Below are 18403 nucleotides of genomic sequence, written 5' to 3' on the forward strand. Positions count from 1 at the left end.
AAGCAAAGCAGCCTTTGTGGATTTAAAAGGGTTTTCACAGAAGAACACCAGACTGATTTGTCATGTTTTTGTTCCCTGCTTAAAGATGATCACACAATAAAGTTGAGAAGCATTTTAAAGCTAGAGTGCTAAACTTTTACACATAAAAGATCATTTGGTACATTGAAGCCTTTGAAAACCACTGATTAAGGCGAATCAGTTTGTATTTTGCATTAAATCTGAGTTTTAAATCTGATTTCTGTGGTTACATCAACCAGAAGTACACTACAAAAACTCAAAATCTTACAAAGTCTTTGTCTCATTTTTAGTCAAAATGTCTCATTCCACTTGATTTAAGATAAATAACTTAACAAGTGACATTTCAGCAAGATGGAGGAACTTGTTTAAATACAATGCATCTTAAATATCTTGTTAAGTCAAACAATCTTGAAATTATTTGTTTTGAATTTGATTTTACAAGAAACAAGGTTCATTTTACTTTTCATGCATTTTTCAAACAGAGTTGTTATTTGTTGAAGCTACACAATCTTGATTTAAAAAATAAACTTGTTTACATGGTGTAGGGTTATTTATACATGAGGGAGTAAGAAACCACGGTCATATTTGCAACAAATGTATTTTCAACCAACTGTATGTGGACGAATATCTTGAAATTCTTAAATCACACTTTTTAATCTTGTTTCAAGGACATGGTGGTCTTAAATCTAGAGTCATGTCACTGTTATACAACCTAAAATAAGTAAAATACATCTTAAATTTTGTACTCAACATGAAGCAAATGTCTACTTTTGAGTTAAAAACAGCTGCTTTTGGGCACAGCTGGCTTACCATAAACACAACACCTCCAAATGCTGTCAAAACGCGACTAAATATTAAGATTTCTAGCCAGCTGTGAGAAGACGTATCTCAAAATGCTTAAATTAATCTTTGTAATCTTATTTAAAGTACAAGATGGTCTTAAATCTAGAGAGGTGCCACTACAATACAACTCAAAATAAGTTTAATTCGTCTCAAATTAGGAGGTTACATGAAAGCAAAAATCAATTTTTGAGTGAAAAATTACTATTTTTTAGCATGTCTGGCTTATTTTTAGACACCTAAGATTGACATTGCTGGTAAAATAAAGCTTAAAATAAGTTTTCCCGGCTAATTTTAAGATCTCGATATTTTAAATATCACATCTTATTTCAAGAAATCTTACTAAGTCATTTTTCACTTGTTACAGTGGCAGGTTTTTTTCACTTATTTCAAGGTAAAAGTTCCATGAAATAAGTTTTTTTTTCTTGTTTTGAGATGGACATTTTTTCCAGTGTATGGGGGAAGAACCATGGATGTGTCCAAGGAGATGGACATTTCTTATGTTTTTGCAAAGTGTCTGATACTCCTGACACAGAATCTCTTGTAGTATCTGATGGGAGCAACATATCATGAGTTTAGTCTCACAGCCAGGAGAGGGAGACAAAAGTTCAACGGTGCAGGTTTGAATTAAACTGGAATACACCCATTGCTCTTACCTGCGATCCTCAGGCCTCTCTGGAACATGTCATAGGCCGTCCTGGTGTCCTCATAGTAGAACTCCAGCAGAGAGTCATCTTGAAGAAGAGCCGACCGCCTGCAGCCGGGATCTCCCTACAACAAACAGCAGCATCAATGACAATGATGTGTTCCATTTATACCAGTCAGAATATTATACCGACAGCTAGTGTTCACTCACGTTGACTGCTACAGACTGGGCTTGCAGATCACAGGGAGGACGCATGGGTCGAGGACGGGTCACCAGCCAGTAGGCGGTGAGGGAGGCCAGAGCTCCTAAGCCCAGCAGAGAGGACGGAGACAGAGACAGGGAGGACAGGGAGAAGGAGGACAGAGGCAAAGATGGCAGGAGACTCCACAAATCCTCCGATTCTGATCCTTTAAATCCAGAGCTGGAGCGAAGTGACCGTAACCACTCCCGGAAATGCATAGCTGGGAGACAGGAAGTAAAGAAAGAGAAAGAGAAGGGAAGAGCAGAAAATTATATGAAAGTTAAACTGAGCTGCGATGTAAAAAAAAAAAAAAAGAATGCAAGAAGCACCACAACAATCAACATGTAGCAGGCTAAAGAAAAAACAAAGCCTTTGTGTTATTTTTTCTGTAGTGTTTGCATTATTTGACGCTTATCTGATATTTGATGTGACTTTATGTCTAGGTTTTGTGTGTTTTGTTAGTAAGGACTTATCCCTTGGTTCTTCTTTTCAATTAGTTGTTTATTCTGTTTTAATGTTGCCAAGATAATTATAAAAATGCCCAGAGCCTAAATCGGCATCTTCAAACTGCTTGTTTTCTTCCTCTAATAGTCCAAATTCCCAAGGCGATCAATTGATCATAAACTAAAGAAACAAAACACCAAACTCTCACATTTTCTTCACAAATCTCTTGATTAAAACTACACCTTATTCATTTGCTGTCGATCAGCTATTGACTATGAATATCTCTTTAACATTACTATTGTCTGTAAAAATGAAGATTTCTCTAATACCAAGAAGTGTAATAAAAGGAAGGCATGTGTGACTTAATTTCACTACAAGTTATTTAATTGTAAACGCATTCCTTCTGTTCCTTAGATTAAACTTGAATCCCACTTGATCAATGCTGGACAATAAACAAAGCTCGTATGATTTATAATTGCATTTCTATAACTTATTCAGGCTCACAATGGACAAGAATCAGGGGTATAGTCTTTTTTTTCCAGACAGTCTCACTTCTTTCTAAGGGTAGTTTTGATCATTTCTGTATTTGCAAGTATTCATGGGTCTGCTTGGGTGCAAGTCATGTCAATTTCATCATCAGAAGTTGGATTCAGGGCAAAACTGGTCTGCCAGAGCGTCCAATCCGGCCCACAAAGGGTGAAAATTACAGAGAAGACATTATAAAGTCCAATCCAATCCAACTTTATTTATATAGCACTTTAAAGAACCACAGATTGAAACATAGTGCTGTAAATAAAATTAGAAACACACAATAAAGGCACTAATAAAGTGAAATACTACATCATTCAGTTTGAAATACGCAAGACTAAAAGTTTAGTGTCTTTGTATGCACACTGTGATGTGTAATTTATAATGTGTGATAAACTGAGGCATAATTTTGTTGAAATTGCATTTATTTTTCTCAAGAAATGTCTGTTTGTTTATGATGTTTTAAAGAAGATAGTTCATTAAATACATTTTACTTTTTTTGCACTGAAAGAGAAAGATTTGGAGTTGTTGATTTTACTGGTCTGCCCCACTTCACATCAATTTGGTCTGTATGTGGGCCCTGAACTAAAATGAATTTGACATCCCTGCTTTAAGTGGAGTAGAAAGTAGTATAATAAGAACAAATATGCATCGGTGGTGTCCACAGCTGTCCATAAGGAAGCACACCAAGGCTCTATCTCCCCACACCTGAGCACAAGCAGTTTCTGGGCATTTTTCCACATTTTTCTTCACTATGGAATGACAATATAAAGTCCTGCATCTCTCAACTATGACTAGAAGTAGAGGGAACACAAAAAAATGCCTTCTGTGCAGAATGACACCATGAGTCGAAAAATCACTTAAGTCAAATTGAAAAAGAAGACCTGGCACCAAAATGTGCAACATCACATTTTCAATTTGTTTCCATGCTCGTCTCCAGTCTGCTCCGTCAGCCGAAAAGTCCCTGAATAGTTTCTCACACAGCTTTGTCATAGCAAGTGGTTTATCTGTTGAGAATTTTTAAAAAAATGCAACATAGAGATTTTAACAAAATATCACAATGTTAAGCTTAAATGTGGCTCTTCCTCCTGTCAGAACAGCATGTCATAAGGAAAGCCAGGGAGTGAAAAATCCACGTTCTCCTCTGTTTTTTTTAATAGTTTCTGGCTCACAGATGATGCTATTTTGGCGATCTTTAAAATACAGCATGCTTTTCAAACCCACTGGCAGGTTTGGGGGGATTCTGAGGGTCAAACATCTCTCGGTGCGCAGCTTAAATATATAATGCAACAACACAAGGAAGTGGACGTAACACAGCTTCTGAAACTGTATAATCCTGCCTGTAGAGACTGGTTAAAAGGCTGAGCCACGCTGGGCCACAGACTTGGCACCGCTCAGACAGAAAACAAGAGAAGAAAAGGTTTGGGCTCCATACAGGGAAGGCTGGTGGGGGGAGCGGAGAGACACCAGGAAGTAATAATGATTGGCTTAACAGAAGCAGGCACCGAGGTTACTCTCAGCCATGTTATGCCTCTTTCATCCAACAGGGAGAGAGAGTTGGGGTGAGTACAGTAGCAGTAGGGGCTGGTGGTGAGATGGGGTGAGAGGGGCGGACCAGCTAAGTCCACCCCTAGTGATTCCCTGCCAGAGACTTTATTGTTCATATCAAAACTGAATGAGTCGGGGAGAAACGGGGAGGGATGAGGCAGCTTGAGAAATGATCTGTAGCCTCAAAACAAACTCACTCACTCACACATCAACTACAGGACGAGACTCCTCCCTAAAACTTCACCCCCTCCAGCAAACCTCTTCATCTTTTAGCAGGAAAGGAATTCACCTCTCCGAATGAATCTCTCCTCACCCCTCCTCGAACACCCCTCAACCTCTCACCCACTTTCTCCCCCAGCACCCAATAGGAGAGGGAATAAGGAGTGATGTCTCACCCCCTCCCTCCTCTTGAACCGGCGCGATGCTGCGCTGCTTCCTTTCCCTGCATGTGCAAAAGCGATGCCACACTTGTCCTCGGAGGATTTATAATCTGCTCTAAGCATCAATTTATGGGAACTAAAGCGCTTCGTTTTCCACTTTACACCTACTGGGGTGAAAAAAAGCAGCTGGTGACCCCTTGAGTCCCTTTACGAGGTAAATAAATAGGAAACAAAGGGCTTTATGAAATGTGACATCAAAAAAATGACAGTCTGCTGTGAAGAGAGCTTCCTGTAGCCCCTTTTCTGCCTCCCTCTCCTCCCCTCCCTCTCCTCTCACTCCCATTCATTATGGCCATTGTCAGGGCCCTGACAAGGACTATTGTGCTCCCAGCCTTTACTCTCTGGAAGACATGAGACAAAAGAAATGGCAAACACATGAGAAAATATCCTGAAGAAAAGCAAATGCACCTTCAGTCTGCACCAATTCCTGCTGCGAGAGAAAAACCTCAGTGTTTTTACGAGTTCCACCTAAATTCTTACTCGGAGAGCTGCAGCCAGAGCGGAGCAATCATGACAGAGACGAGTTTCAGACAGCAAGTAGAAGATGTTTTGAAAAGCACAAGTGGATTGAAAGTGTGTTTGGTGCAAATGGCGTGAAAATGGAAATCAACCACTATGGAGCACATACAAGACGCCATAAAACAGCAGAGCGCAGGTTCACAGGGAGACAGCAGGGTTGTAACTGATAGCCTCAGGCAGTCTGCATGTCTGTGCACATTTACTCCTGCTGACAAGCAGAGACGGAGCTGGGAGCTGCTCACAGCCAGTCCATGACAAACAGAAACTAAAAACTGGTTTCGAGGAAAACTGGCAAAGAAACAATACTAACTTTATTAAATAGTAACTGTCTGACATTCCTTGTCTTCTACGTTTGGTTGCCACAAAGTGCAATGAACCTCAAGTGAACGAGCAGCATTAACCCTCCTGTTGTCTTCAGTAACGGGCACCAAAAAATATTTCCTCATCTGAAAATTTTTTTTAAAAATTCAGCAAAAAAATCCCCCAAATTTCTGAAAATTTCCAAAACATTCAGGGAGAAAATTCAAATAATTCAATAAAAGTTTCCCTTAAAAGTTTTATAGAAAAAAAATCAAATCCCCCAAATTTGGCAAGACAATTCTTGTAAATATTTTCAAAAAATTACTAAAAATCTTCCAATGAAATCCTAAAAATATCTAAAGTGATTACATATATATCAGTAAAACCTCTAATATTTTCATTAAGAACATTCAGGAAAAAAATCAACCAAAATCCAGCGAAATTCGCTGGATTTTGGTTGATTTTTTTTCTGAATGTTCTTAAAGAAAATATTATTTTTTACATTTCTTTTTTCCCCACCAAAAAATATTCCCAAAAATGTTTAAAATGTGGAAATTTTCATTGTGAAAATGTGTTTTCTTGCACATTTTCAAGCTTTAAAACGGGTCAGTTTGACCCACAGAACAACACGAGGGTTACTAATGAGAGATTAAAGTTACTAAAACTCACTGATGATCTCCAGGCAACCCACATCCGGTGAGAAGGCAGACCTTAAAGCAGCAAGAACGAACCGATCGTGTGGCAGCCACTTTGCTCACAACAGACAGACACAGAGGCTGGTGAAGGGGCTCCAAGCCATCGCAGATTACAGACACTTGCAACACCGCTGACAGATTGAACACAAATGTGCAAATGTCGAAGGCCGTGAATCCAGCAGGTTCTGCATGTCAGAGCGGAAAACGTGAGGAACACCAACTCCTGGGTCAACCCTCGCAAAGCAGCAGGAACAGACACAATTCTGGGTTCTACCTCCAGGGCCTGAGCTGCACGGCTGGAAACCATGCCCACAAACATCATTAATATTTTATTCACACTCGCATAATTGACTTGAGCTCCGGCTTCCACACGGTCTCCCCACGACACCTGATTATGAACCTCGACGCCATCCTCCGCACTGTCCTGGATGCAGCAGACCACGGTGAGGCCAAATCAAATGCCAGACCACCACACCGAGCACCATCCCTCTCCACAGCTGTGTGCTTCATCATCCAGCGTCCCCCGCATCATTAGTTTTCCCGATGACGCACCTCCTCAGCAACAACAACAAAACAGCTTTCAGAGAAGCAGTGGACCTTGATGGAAGCACAGAAGCAAGAAGACCAACAAAAGAGGTTGTCATTGCCTTCATAAAGACATGTGCACGCACAGCTGACCGTGGGTGTCACCTCTGTGGTGAGGGTCAGCAGCAGGTTACTGGAAGGGCAGATCATAAAAGACCTTTTCTCGCCGTCTCACAACAGTTCGATTAAAAGTCACGTTTGACTCCGTGCCGTAACCTCCGAAGCCCTCCATTTCTTCCTTAGTGGATTTGGTAGTGGGCTTAGGGTCATTGTTCTATTAAAAAGTCTGCTTTCATCACTTCTTTTTATCTTCAAGCACTCTTTGATAATATAGAGAACTTGCAGTTGATGCAAAAACTGCAAACTGTTACATCCCCGAGGCGGTGAAACAACTCAAACAATGACGGTTCCAGCACCGTGCTTCACAGTTGTTCTCCTCCTGAGAAGCCATCGTCGTTCTCACTGAACATCTCTTCTGTGATTGAGGTCAAACAATTCTATCTTTGATTTGTCAGCCCAGAGCACAATATTCCAAAAGGCCTGCTCTTCACCAATATGTTTACTGGTAAACTGTGGTTTTGCTTTAATGTTCTTTTTGGACGCCTCCCATTTAGAGCAGATTTCTTTCTGATAGTAGTTGCAGTTCGGAGAGTTCATGGAGACTTCATATTACACTGAAGAGTCTGTTTGAGCTGAAACTGCTGGAGGCCTGGACAAATTGCCAGTTATTTGAAAACTCCTCCACTTGTAAATGATTTTCCTATCGTTGGAATGATTCTTTTCAAATCATTTTGAGATTGTTTTAAACCCACAGCCAGACTCATCCACAGTTTTTATTTTCTGAAGGCATTAGAGAGTTCTTTAGACCTCGGCATAATGACACCACACACTTCAGTAGCAAAGAGAACACCAGAGCAGATGTTAGAGAGTTTAAATAAGAGATGTTCCACCTGATGCTCCCTAAAGATGGTCTAATCATTCTATTTTTATTGATCTGAAGATGTGCTTTCACTTTTTTTATTATGTTACTTATCTTATTTTTGTTTATTCAAATATGAATTATTTTCATATATGTAATGTGAGAATATCATTCTTTTCATAGAGGATCAAATTATTTTTACTCCAAATATGCTGAAAAACTCACTTGTCATCATATTTTTGTCTGAAAAACGACAAGAAAACTAAACTTAAAATGTTCGTAATTCAGTAAAGAAATTGCCTTGTCTGGTAAATTTGGAGCATAAATGGAGAATCTGACAGTTGATACTCTTGGGATTATTTTTTTTCCCAGGAACACTGGCTTCATCATTACTTTTTGGCACATTTCTGGTGTGGTAGGAAGTAAAATTTCAGTATTAAGGAATGTGTTTAGTCAAATTCATCAACACAGTCAGGTGAAGCATGCTTATAAAAACAAATAAAAAAAGGCACCCATGCAGGGACTTGAATTCTGCTCTTTTTTTAAAAAACGCTGTCTGTTACAAACTATTTTATACAGTTAGTGGTGAAACCTCGGAGCACAATAAAGCAGTCAAGGCCACTTTTAACTCATATATGCGAAAATTGTCTTCTTTTAACAGACAGAAAAAGGCTGATCATACAGATCTACTTTAACCCTTGAGTTGTCCTGTAGGTCAAATCGACCTGTTTAAAGTTTGAAAATGTTGGGGAAAAAAACACAATTTCACTGTGAAAATTTCCACATTTTCAACATTTATGGGAAATTTTTTGCACATTTTTTGGTACAAAAAAAGAAATGTAAAATATAAGATTTCTTTAAGAACATTCAGGGAAAAAAAATCTACCAAAATCCAGCAAAATTCACTGGATTGTAGTTGATTTTTTTTCTGAATGAAAATTAGAAGAATAACTGATATATCTGTAATCACTTTAGACATTTTTAGGATTTATTGAAAATTTTTACTCATTTTTTGATAATATTTACAAGAATTTTCTTGCCAAATTTGGGGGATTTTTAACAGACAAATTTTAAGGGAAATTTTTAAGGAGTTATTGGAATTGTCTTACTGAAGGCTTTGCAAATTTTCATAAATTTGCTTAATTTTTTTTGGCTGAAATTTTTTCAGACGAGAAAACAATATTTTTTTGTGCCCGTTAATGAAGACAACAGGAGGGTTAAGTGACCAAAGGTTATTGAAGCCTTTCCTTATAAATGTGGTTAAATGAAACTTAAAATATGCAATTTGTACACTGGAGGTTGAATAAAGTATTTTTCCTCATGGAAACTGTGAGAAAAAAGTAGCTACAGTAGCTCACAGGGCTTCTGTAGTGATGGGAGCAATACTGGGGAATGTTTTTCTCTGACCCAGAAAACTACAAGAGGTGACAGAAAGAGGGAGAGGGAGGTTTTTATGGGGTAGATGGAGGCCACAGCATTTAGTACCACCAGCAGCAGCAGCAGCAGCAGCAGCAGCAGTGAACTCTGCACACACTCCATGTGCCCAGAGGAGTGAGTGGTCCGATGGAGGGGAGATGAAGAGAGAGTTGCAAGAGGGACACGTGAGGCCGGCCGGGCAGAGAGGGGAAATGAGCAAAAGAGAAAGAATGAAACACACGGGTGTTTTCTGGCTGTGATTCCCAAATGAAGCGTGAAGAACACAGACACACACACTTGGTCACAATGAAGTTTTTCTTGTCGAGGGGAAGAGACGTGAAGAATAAAAGCAGAGAGACCACACATCCTGCACACAGAGAACACCTCCACTCGCTACGAGGCGGCTGTGGGTCTCCCAGGATCTCAAATTCACTTGAAACCGATCAGGATCTTCACAAACAATGTTCCATTTGTTTTGCAAGCGTTGTGTTTTCAGTTTCGAGTGACTAAGCAGCGCCAGGTTCAAACATCACTATGCAACGGCAACCCGCTTTTGGCTTCCCAGGCACCGGCATCACAGGTCGCCTCTGAATCAGTGTGTTTCTGTGAATCCTGCCTGCACACTGTACATACTGTACTCTATAGCTGTCAAACACATGCAGGGGATGTCAGAGAGATGGCATCCTGCCCTGCGGCAACTCCAAACATGCTGCATGCCTCAGAATATGTAGACATGCAAGTAAGGAAGGGTACGCTCTCAGGAAAAAACAAAAGCCAAAGCAGGAAGAAGATGATGACACAGACATGAGAGTGGTCTGACTAAAGAATGTCTTAAAAACCTATAGTTGAAACTCTCTCCAACCATATATACCCTCAGCTTAGACCACAGTCAAAATGCCACAGCTCTATGTTTAAATTCACAGCAACATACAAGCACACCCTAGCCTCTTTGAAAAAGAATTTGGAAGCAAACTGCAAAAAACATCTATAAAATTTCATTTCCTCCTGAGCCATAACATAATTCTACGAACAGCACAATCGGATAAACTCAGACATGGATAAGTTGAAGCTACATTTAGGCCCAGTGGACAAGAATCAGCAGATAAAAATGGTTAGAGTTCGAGTAAGGTCCAGACAGAAGTCATGGGAGACAGATGGCTGGTGGAAGGAATGAAGTGGAGTTCAGGTTAAGGTAAAATCATATTAGGTGGAAAAATCAAGAAATAAAAATAAGTGGAAATTTTCTGCTACTAAAATAAATTTTTAGCGACAGTTTTGCCAATATTGCAACATGGTGATGGCACATTTTTGGGTGCAATTATATTTTAAGTATATTTTAAGTGCATATTTTAAACAGCAGGTATTGAGACAATAAAAGTGTGACAGTAAATGTTTGAAGAGAATGTTGAATAAAATTTAAGTTGCAATTCAAAGGAGTCACTAAAATGTACGCTGCATTTTAAGCACACTTAATATTTTGTGCATGTGCTTTTCTAAAGTTTGTTCATTGATTTTTTTTTAAAGTGTATTTGATGTGTTTTATGATGGTTGCAAAACTGTCTTATGCAAACCACTACTTACAATTTTAATGTGAATAGTGTGGCTTGCACTTTATTGAGCATTTATGTAGTTGTACAGCAAAACTAAAGCTTTATAAATGTATGCAGATATTTCATGACCAGATAAATAACTTTTGCTCTTACCACTCATGCTCGGCGGTCTATTTAGAGCTCTAAGTGTTATGAATGAATGAATGAATGAATCTAATACATCAGAAAAGTGGGTCAATGTTTTTATTAGGGTCACCTGAGTATGTTTTTTTTTCCAGATAATTTCTGAATCAGAAAGAGACTCCAGTTTGACACTGAAATCCACTGGAAGTGCTTTGAATTCACTGTGAAATCTTATGTATGTTATGTATTGTTAAACTAACTAACCATGTAGTACAATAAGTGATTTATATTCCTGTATGACAGTCATATGATATGTAAGCAGTGACTTCACTTGCTATACAGATGACACTCAGTAACACAAATGTCTCTCTTTTCATGCTCTGCTTTGCTGAAATTAAAAACAGGATGTCTACGATATCCCTGCAGCTGAATGACTCCACATCTGTACAGATCACAATCACCCCTCCAGCTTCAGCAGCATGAACATCTCTCCTCTAGTCTGGGTCTCTTTTCGAGGAAAGTTCATAAAAAAAGGTTTCCGATCTCTGCTTTATTTTTCCCTTTGATGCTCTGGTGACCAGAGTTGTTAAGTCTTGCTTTGCCAAGCTAAGGGCAGCAAACCAACATCCATCCCTCCCTTTAAGTCTGCAGACTTAGAAAAAGTCATCCATGCTTTCATTGGTGCTCCTCCAGACTTGACTACTGCACTTTACTCTGGTATCAGACATCCAAAGATTCCAGTTATTTTTAAAATGCTGCTGCCAGACTTTTAACAAGCACCAACAGAAGTGAACATATCACTCCAGTCCTCGCTGCCCTTTGCAGGCTACCGATGAGTCTTAGAGCCGATTCTGTGATCTTACTGCTGAATGGTCAGGTTCCTGCCTGTGTCTGTGATCTGTGACTCTCTCTGAGGCTTACTGCTGCCTAAGATCCTCCAGCAGGATCCTACTGACAGTTCTAAAGTCTTTACTTGTCACTAAAGGTGACCGAACATTTGCTGTTTGAGCCCCTCAGCTGTCGAACATCTCCAGGCAGATAAACTCACTATAACTCTCCTCTTAAGATTCACCTTTATCTTTCGGCTTATTCTTAACTGTTGTTGTATCTATTTATTTCATCTTGTGATATTTTATGTTTTGTATCTTATTTACTTTGTATCATCTAGCATATTAACTTTGTTTTTGAAACATGCTGTATAGATGAAGTTAATCTTTTCTTATTGTTACTGTTAGACACACAGGTTAAATTGTAGCTGCCTAGAAACTCATTTTTGGTTTAATACATCAAACAGAGTTTCCACACTATGAAGCTTGTTTATCAGTATTTGTCATTTATGTGCACATAAACACATCTATGACATTAATATTGTCAAAAATGGTTCAGGTCAGCACTGCTGGAAGACAAACAACAAGAAAAGCACTCAGAGAGCGCAGTACTCCGCCAAGACTGTTGGCCTTGTACTGATAACAGTCGTGTGTTTTGCATGTGTACTTTATGTACGGACACCGAATCACCTGACCTAAAAATGTAGCAGGAGGCGGGAACTGATGGGACTCAGAAACACCCAAACAATTTAATCAATTGTTCGTTGTATCATTTCCAATAAATCCTTAGTGGTGGATTTGTCGTAGGATTGCAATCATGTGATCGTCAGCAGGCAGGTGACATAGTGTTCCCTTGTCGTCATAGTTACAATGGCGCCATGCCGCTATCTCGCAATGGGAAAACCTGAACAAATCCATGGATCCAGACTATAAGCTGCATCACTGTCAAAATCTAATCAGGTGGTCCTTGCGTCATTTCTGACCTTCCCTGAAGATTTCATCAAAATCCGTTAGCCTGATTTTGAGTAATGTCGTGCACAGATGGAAGGATTTACGTACGCTGATCGTCACATAACTCCACTGTGTTCCTTGGTGGAGTAACAAAATATTCTTACCAAATGGGACAGATGATGATACGGAGGAAGATGACTGATGGACATTCAGACTCATGCAAGAGGGTATGCTTTACAAATATGTTTGCTGTTGCATAAATATACTGATAAATCATTGTTACGCCACCAAAGAACGCAGCAGAGGTATGTGACAGTCAGCGTATGTTTGTCCTTCTGTCTGTCTGTCTGTGCACAACATTACTCAAAAAGGTACTTAGAGATTTGGATGAAATTTTCAGGGAAGGTCAGAAATGACACAAGGACCAAGTGATTAGATTTTGGCAGTGATGTGGCTTATAGTCTGGATCCACGGCTTTGTTAAAGATTTCTGCATCATTGCAAATTAGCAGCACGGCGTCACTGTAACTATGACAACAAGTGAACACTACATCAGCTGCCTGCTCACGATCACATGATTGCAATCCTACTACAAATCCACCGCTGCAGACTTGTCAGGACTTATCCATCAGAAATGATACAACAGCTGAGCAGCCTTGGCAGACTACTGCACTCTGAGTGCTTTTCTAGTTCATGAATGTGCTCACTCTTTATAGGCACTGAAAAGCAGTGCACAACAACACATGAAGGAAAACATATATTTATAGAACTCCTACATTTTTCTCTTGCCAAACATAAAGGGATAGACTGAATTATCACGTCAGCCTGCCATCTTTAGAAGTTGATGCTGTTAGTATTAAACGAGGCGCCACTGGAGCGTTAAATTGTACCACCACATCCTGTGACTGTAGCATCTCCAGTTCAGGTACCTTTGAACATTCACCTCTCTAATGTCCGATGCTCAAAAATACTTCAAAGGACCATCACTCTGTCAAATTAATGTATTATTAAGTATCATATGTGTTCCCATCCTGACTATGTTGTTGGTGCTAATCCATATTTCTTCATGCCTGCACTGCAGAGGGAGCAGAGATTTTATGACTACATGATGATTTGGGTATTCTTCTTAAGCAAACTGCATTATAACTAATTAAAAATGAGCTTTACGACATAATTAAGCTCAGTGGTGTCACTAATGACATATACTGACCCCTAAACAGTAACAATACTTGATGGTAAATGGTGCTGAAGCGTATCATCAAACTGAATCTCCCTGGAAAGCATTTTCAGTAGGATTATAAATACAAGCTTTGAAATGTCTGGCAAGTGGAGATTTATCATCACGGTTCCAAGTGAAATATTTGTGTTTACACATTATGTGCTCTTCTATCTTGGCAATAAAATTATTGACAAATTGCTTGTCTTACCTCTAAGATTTTGCCATGAGTCAGCATCCAGATTAGAGGACTTTCTCGTCAAATGCGCTCATAACGCCGCCAACACATTTCGTGGTAAATGTTCTCACTGATATCTTTGCTTGGCAGAGTTGTGTAACTCAGTGTCACTTCAGGATGAGAAGTAGTTGCTTCAGTATTCCTCAAATGGCAGAAAGTTTTACAGTAAAGGTAGAATCACATTTAATGCCCTTATATCTTACATTTCAAATGTGTTGGTGTCCGATTAGAAAGACTGTAAATTAAACTCTTGTGGCAGTAGTTTATTATTTGTCCAATAATGTGGTCAGATTTCCCTGCATTCTGCTGTACTTTTGTCTGCATGTGTGAACACAGTTAGTTAAAAAAATCATGCTCCAGTAGGCAGGCATTTCAGTGCTTTCAATGGTAACAATAATAGGCTTTGTTTTATGGGTGTTGAGGTTATTCACATTCTCCATTGAGGAAACAATCTAGAAAGAAAAAAAAGATCAAGTGTACAGTATTTGCAAGCATTATCTTCTGGGGGTGAAGATTTCTCATGAATATATTTCTGCTTTCTTTGTACAAAAAGAAGACACCCAAAGAGATTTGTTTGGAGGTCAAGGTTGAGAGTATCAGCTGAGGTCATCTTTTCAATGTCATTCTGCTTTCAGCACGATTCTACAAACCTACCAGGTGGAATTTCATGGGATTTGGTAGGGAGGCGGATCATTTTATGCTATCACAGACTTAGATCAGTTTCTTTAACATTGCAAGATGGTTCTTCTGAGCTACTTTGCGCCTCTTTATGTCAGAAAGATCACCTAATCTTGATTACATTAAATATATATAAATCATGTAGCTGACTCCTGCTCACAGCAGCTCCAAGTCCATCTATATTTAACAGAAAAGGGAGTTATAATTTTGTCCTGACAAAATAGAAGTGATGGAATAAATGTGTGACTGTCATTCATTCAGGCAATGTTCACTACACCGAGTCTGAGATTAGAGCCTCCATATGAAAAAAATGCAACAATGAGCTAACAGAGCACTGAAAGAACTCCTTTGTTGGATTTTTTATGTATGAGAAAAAATTAAAAATCCACTAAGATGCTCTCAGGTGAGCTGTGCCGACCGCCACATTCATCAACACCAACAATGCTGTGCAGAAAGAGTTTTTCACCAGTTTCTTTATATTATTCAGAAGGTTGCCAAGTTTTTATTGGTGGAAAATGAAAAAATGTACACATTCTTGGGATAAATTTCAGTGAAACAATGAACAATACATTTGGAGTCATTAACTAATGTTTACAAGGTTTTTGGGACAAACATAAAATGTACTGTGGCATTAATATAGTGTGAATATTGTTTTCTGTAAATTAAAGCTGCTGTCCGGAGTTTGAATCGCAGCGTCTCCCAAAACACTGTTGGTCCCTCCCTCTGATTTCGCCCCTGTATTTGTGCACGCGCGCAGTACATGAGAGAAGTGCCCGGAGTGCTGCAGCATCTCGCCTGTTTTGCTGTTTTCCCCTCTTCTACATTTAGTACATTTAGTAAATAATAAAGGAATTACGTTAGAATTCTGTATTGAGTCTAACTTGTCCTAATACCAAAATAACATGAATCTGCTTGGACGAACGAGTAAAGTTTCAATATGTGATTACACTCGTGTATCCCTCTCGATGAAGTTGTTTATCAAACTTAGTGCATTTACGCGTGTATATGTGTTACATTGTTTATTTATTTCTCTCTAGAGTTCAGAATTGCATGACTCCTCTGACGAAGAGTATGTCCCAGACGCCCCAACATCTTCCTCCAGAGGTCGGGCATCTAAACGAAGCCGTCAGGCGGGCTATGGAGGCCGTGGTCGGGGAGCGACGCGAGCACCCCGAGCCAAAAAAACGTCCTGCAGTCTCTTGGCCTGACAAGCCGTGGGATTGGTAACTTTTCTGGAAGTTGCTGATCCCTGATGCTCTCTCCTCCACAAGCAAAACAAATGTGCGCGCGGTTGCGTAGTGCGTAGCTCGCCCACCTCTGCATGGGCTTGCTTGCTGTGCGCGTAACCGTTGATTGACAGCATGACAAAGCGGAAGCTCGAACTTGATTGGTCGGCAGCAACCGGCGCTTTTTGGAATAACATGGGGGTCTATGAGAGGAAGGCGGAGCTCAGGAATAAATTTTCATATCGCGTTATACTAACTTTATATTATAGTATCGAACTAGACTAACACATTTAAGCTTTGTTAAAAAATGATACATAAATTGAAAACAAACGGAAACTCCGGACAGCAGCTTTAAGGTTCGATGTGTTTGACTTATCCTTGCTAAATGTTAAGTAAAACAATTACCCAATAAAATAATGAAAATAAATAATGAGTTTGTTGACTTACTTTTGTGCAGGCCTTAGTTGTTTTGAAAATAGATCATTTAAGAACTTTTAAATGTAAAGAACTATACTTTGTAAGAAGGTGTGACATATATATATATATATATATATATGATAGGCTAACTGTGAGACATACTTTCAAAATAAGATAAGATGATAACTAATGATTACATTAATCTCAGCCAATTATTTTCTCAATTATTTATTTGTCTCTGAAAATGGTGCAAATTGTCGATCAGTGTTTCCCAAAGCTCACGATTACATCCTCAAATGTCTTGTTTGGTCCACAACACAAAGATATCCAGTACACTGTCATACAGGAGTTCAGAAACCCAAGATTATTTTATTCATTATTTTATTTAAGAAGCTGGAATCAGAGAGGATTTTGACATTTTCTGTCTTGAAAAAACTGCTCAGAAAAATTAATTGGTTATCACAATAGATGGCAATTAATTTAATACTTGACATTAATGGGAATAACATATTATCCTATTTTCATAGCAATGAAATGCAAAAAAACCCCCTACAAATTCAAATTACATATATTTAATTATCTAAAGTACAACTCTTCAAGCAGTAAGTTATGTTTAAGTAATTGCTAATTAAAAGAAGCAAGTTTTTTTAGAGCAGAAAATTCAATGCATTCAGAAAATATACTAAAGTATTTTTTTCCTTTAATTCCAGCTAAAATAACTGCATTGTATTATGTTAAAATGCAGTGACAGCATATTTACAGCAAATGCTTTTCATTTTCCCCAATATCAGCTATTGGTAATTCACTATAAGTTCAATGTGAGCTGCCTTCAACTACAGTTTGAATATTTTTTTCTAAATTATCCTTGTGATACGTCTGTCTTTCTTCTGCTGTAAGTAAACTTTAACAGTATAGTGCAACTTTAAGACGTGCAAAAGTACCCCAAAATACACGTTTAATCGATCAAAGCACGCCCCTGAACGCAGCACTAAATTGGTTTTCACGTAACATAACTTTACATAAACTAAATTGCACTAAACTATAGGAAGCAAGCATATATTTTTTCGCTTGTGAGCTTTTGTCTCATCACTGCAGCTTTTAAATCCACTGAATCCATTCATATTGCACTCAACAGTGTTAACACGTTGATTTGTCTGCAGTCAGACTCTCAGCTCAGCAGCGTGCAGTCGGCGGGCTGCAGCCAAACTTTTCTTATGATTACCTCAGAATCAGAACCTCCTCAGTTTAACTGCGTTTCTTAATCGAGCTGAAACCACCGAAAACAAACCATTAAAGAAAGAGAAACCAAATGAAACTTACCTGAGTGAAACGCAGAGCTCCAAACTGTCCGTTACTGCGCTCCAACGTTACTTCTTCTGCTGCAGATCCATCGGAGTCTGTCCATACGTCAAGTTAGAAGAGACACAGAACAACTTCCGCTCTGGTCTCAGCTTTCAAAATAAGACACAGTGGAAAGCAACATGCTCATTTCCGTTAGGTTCGATATATTTAAAAAGTTCATCCAGACAGATCATCCACAAATAAAAAATACATAGTGATCTTTATTCAGTTGAAGAGTTTTTTTTTGTTGCAAAAACAGATAACTCAATTTTCATAAATTTTCAGGAAGCTTATTTTTATTGTTTACTTGAGCTAATAATAATAATAACAATAACAATAATAATTTTTTCTCTATTTTGTCATGTATTTTCTACTGAGTCAAATCCACTCAACTTCAGTTTGATTGATATTATCTCAAGTAAACAATAAAACAAAACGTTTTCTGAAAAATTATAAAAATGGAGTTATCTGTTTTTGCAAATAAACTCTTCAATTATTTTTTCATCTATGTTAAGTTTTGGCAGTATATCTTAAAAGAAGAAATAAGACAATTGGATGTGAAAGAAAAGTTTGCCCTGTGATTACTTCCTGCCACATGTTGAACAAACTGAACTGAAAATCAGGACACTGGAAAATATAAAAATTTAAGAAACAATCAAAATGCAAAGTTTAATTTACTAGCTGATCTCCCGAGATCG

The 18403-nt window shown here is 38.6% G+C and overlaps 1 protein-coding gene across 1 annotated transcript in view; it reads right to left on the reverse strand.

The window, feature by feature from the left end:
* The window catches only part of acsl2 (acyl-CoA synthetase long chain family member 2), a 30885-nt gene extending 13076 nt beyond the window's left edge, over positions 1–17809 (reverse strand). The window contains exons 1-3 of the mRNA XM_022199904.2: positions 17685–17809; positions 1715–1965; positions 1515–1629 (exon numbers count right to left, since the gene is read on the reverse strand). Of these exons, the coding sequence (XP_022055596.1) occupies positions 1515–1629; positions 1715–1963 (364 nt within the window). The 5' untranslated portion in view covers positions 1964–1965; positions 17685–17809. The remainder of the gene's footprint in view (positions 1–1514; positions 1630–1714; positions 1966–17684) is intronic.
* Between the last annotated feature and the right edge of the window lie 594 nt (positions 17810–18403).

The sequence above is a fragment of the Acanthochromis polyacanthus genome, chromosome 7 (assembly GCF_021347895.1).
Source record: "Acanthochromis polyacanthus isolate Apoly-LR-REF ecotype Palm Island chromosome 7, KAUST_Apoly_ChrSc, whole genome shotgun sequence".
Taxonomy (NCBI): domain Eukaryota; kingdom Metazoa; phylum Chordata; class Actinopteri; family Pomacentridae; genus Acanthochromis; species Acanthochromis polyacanthus.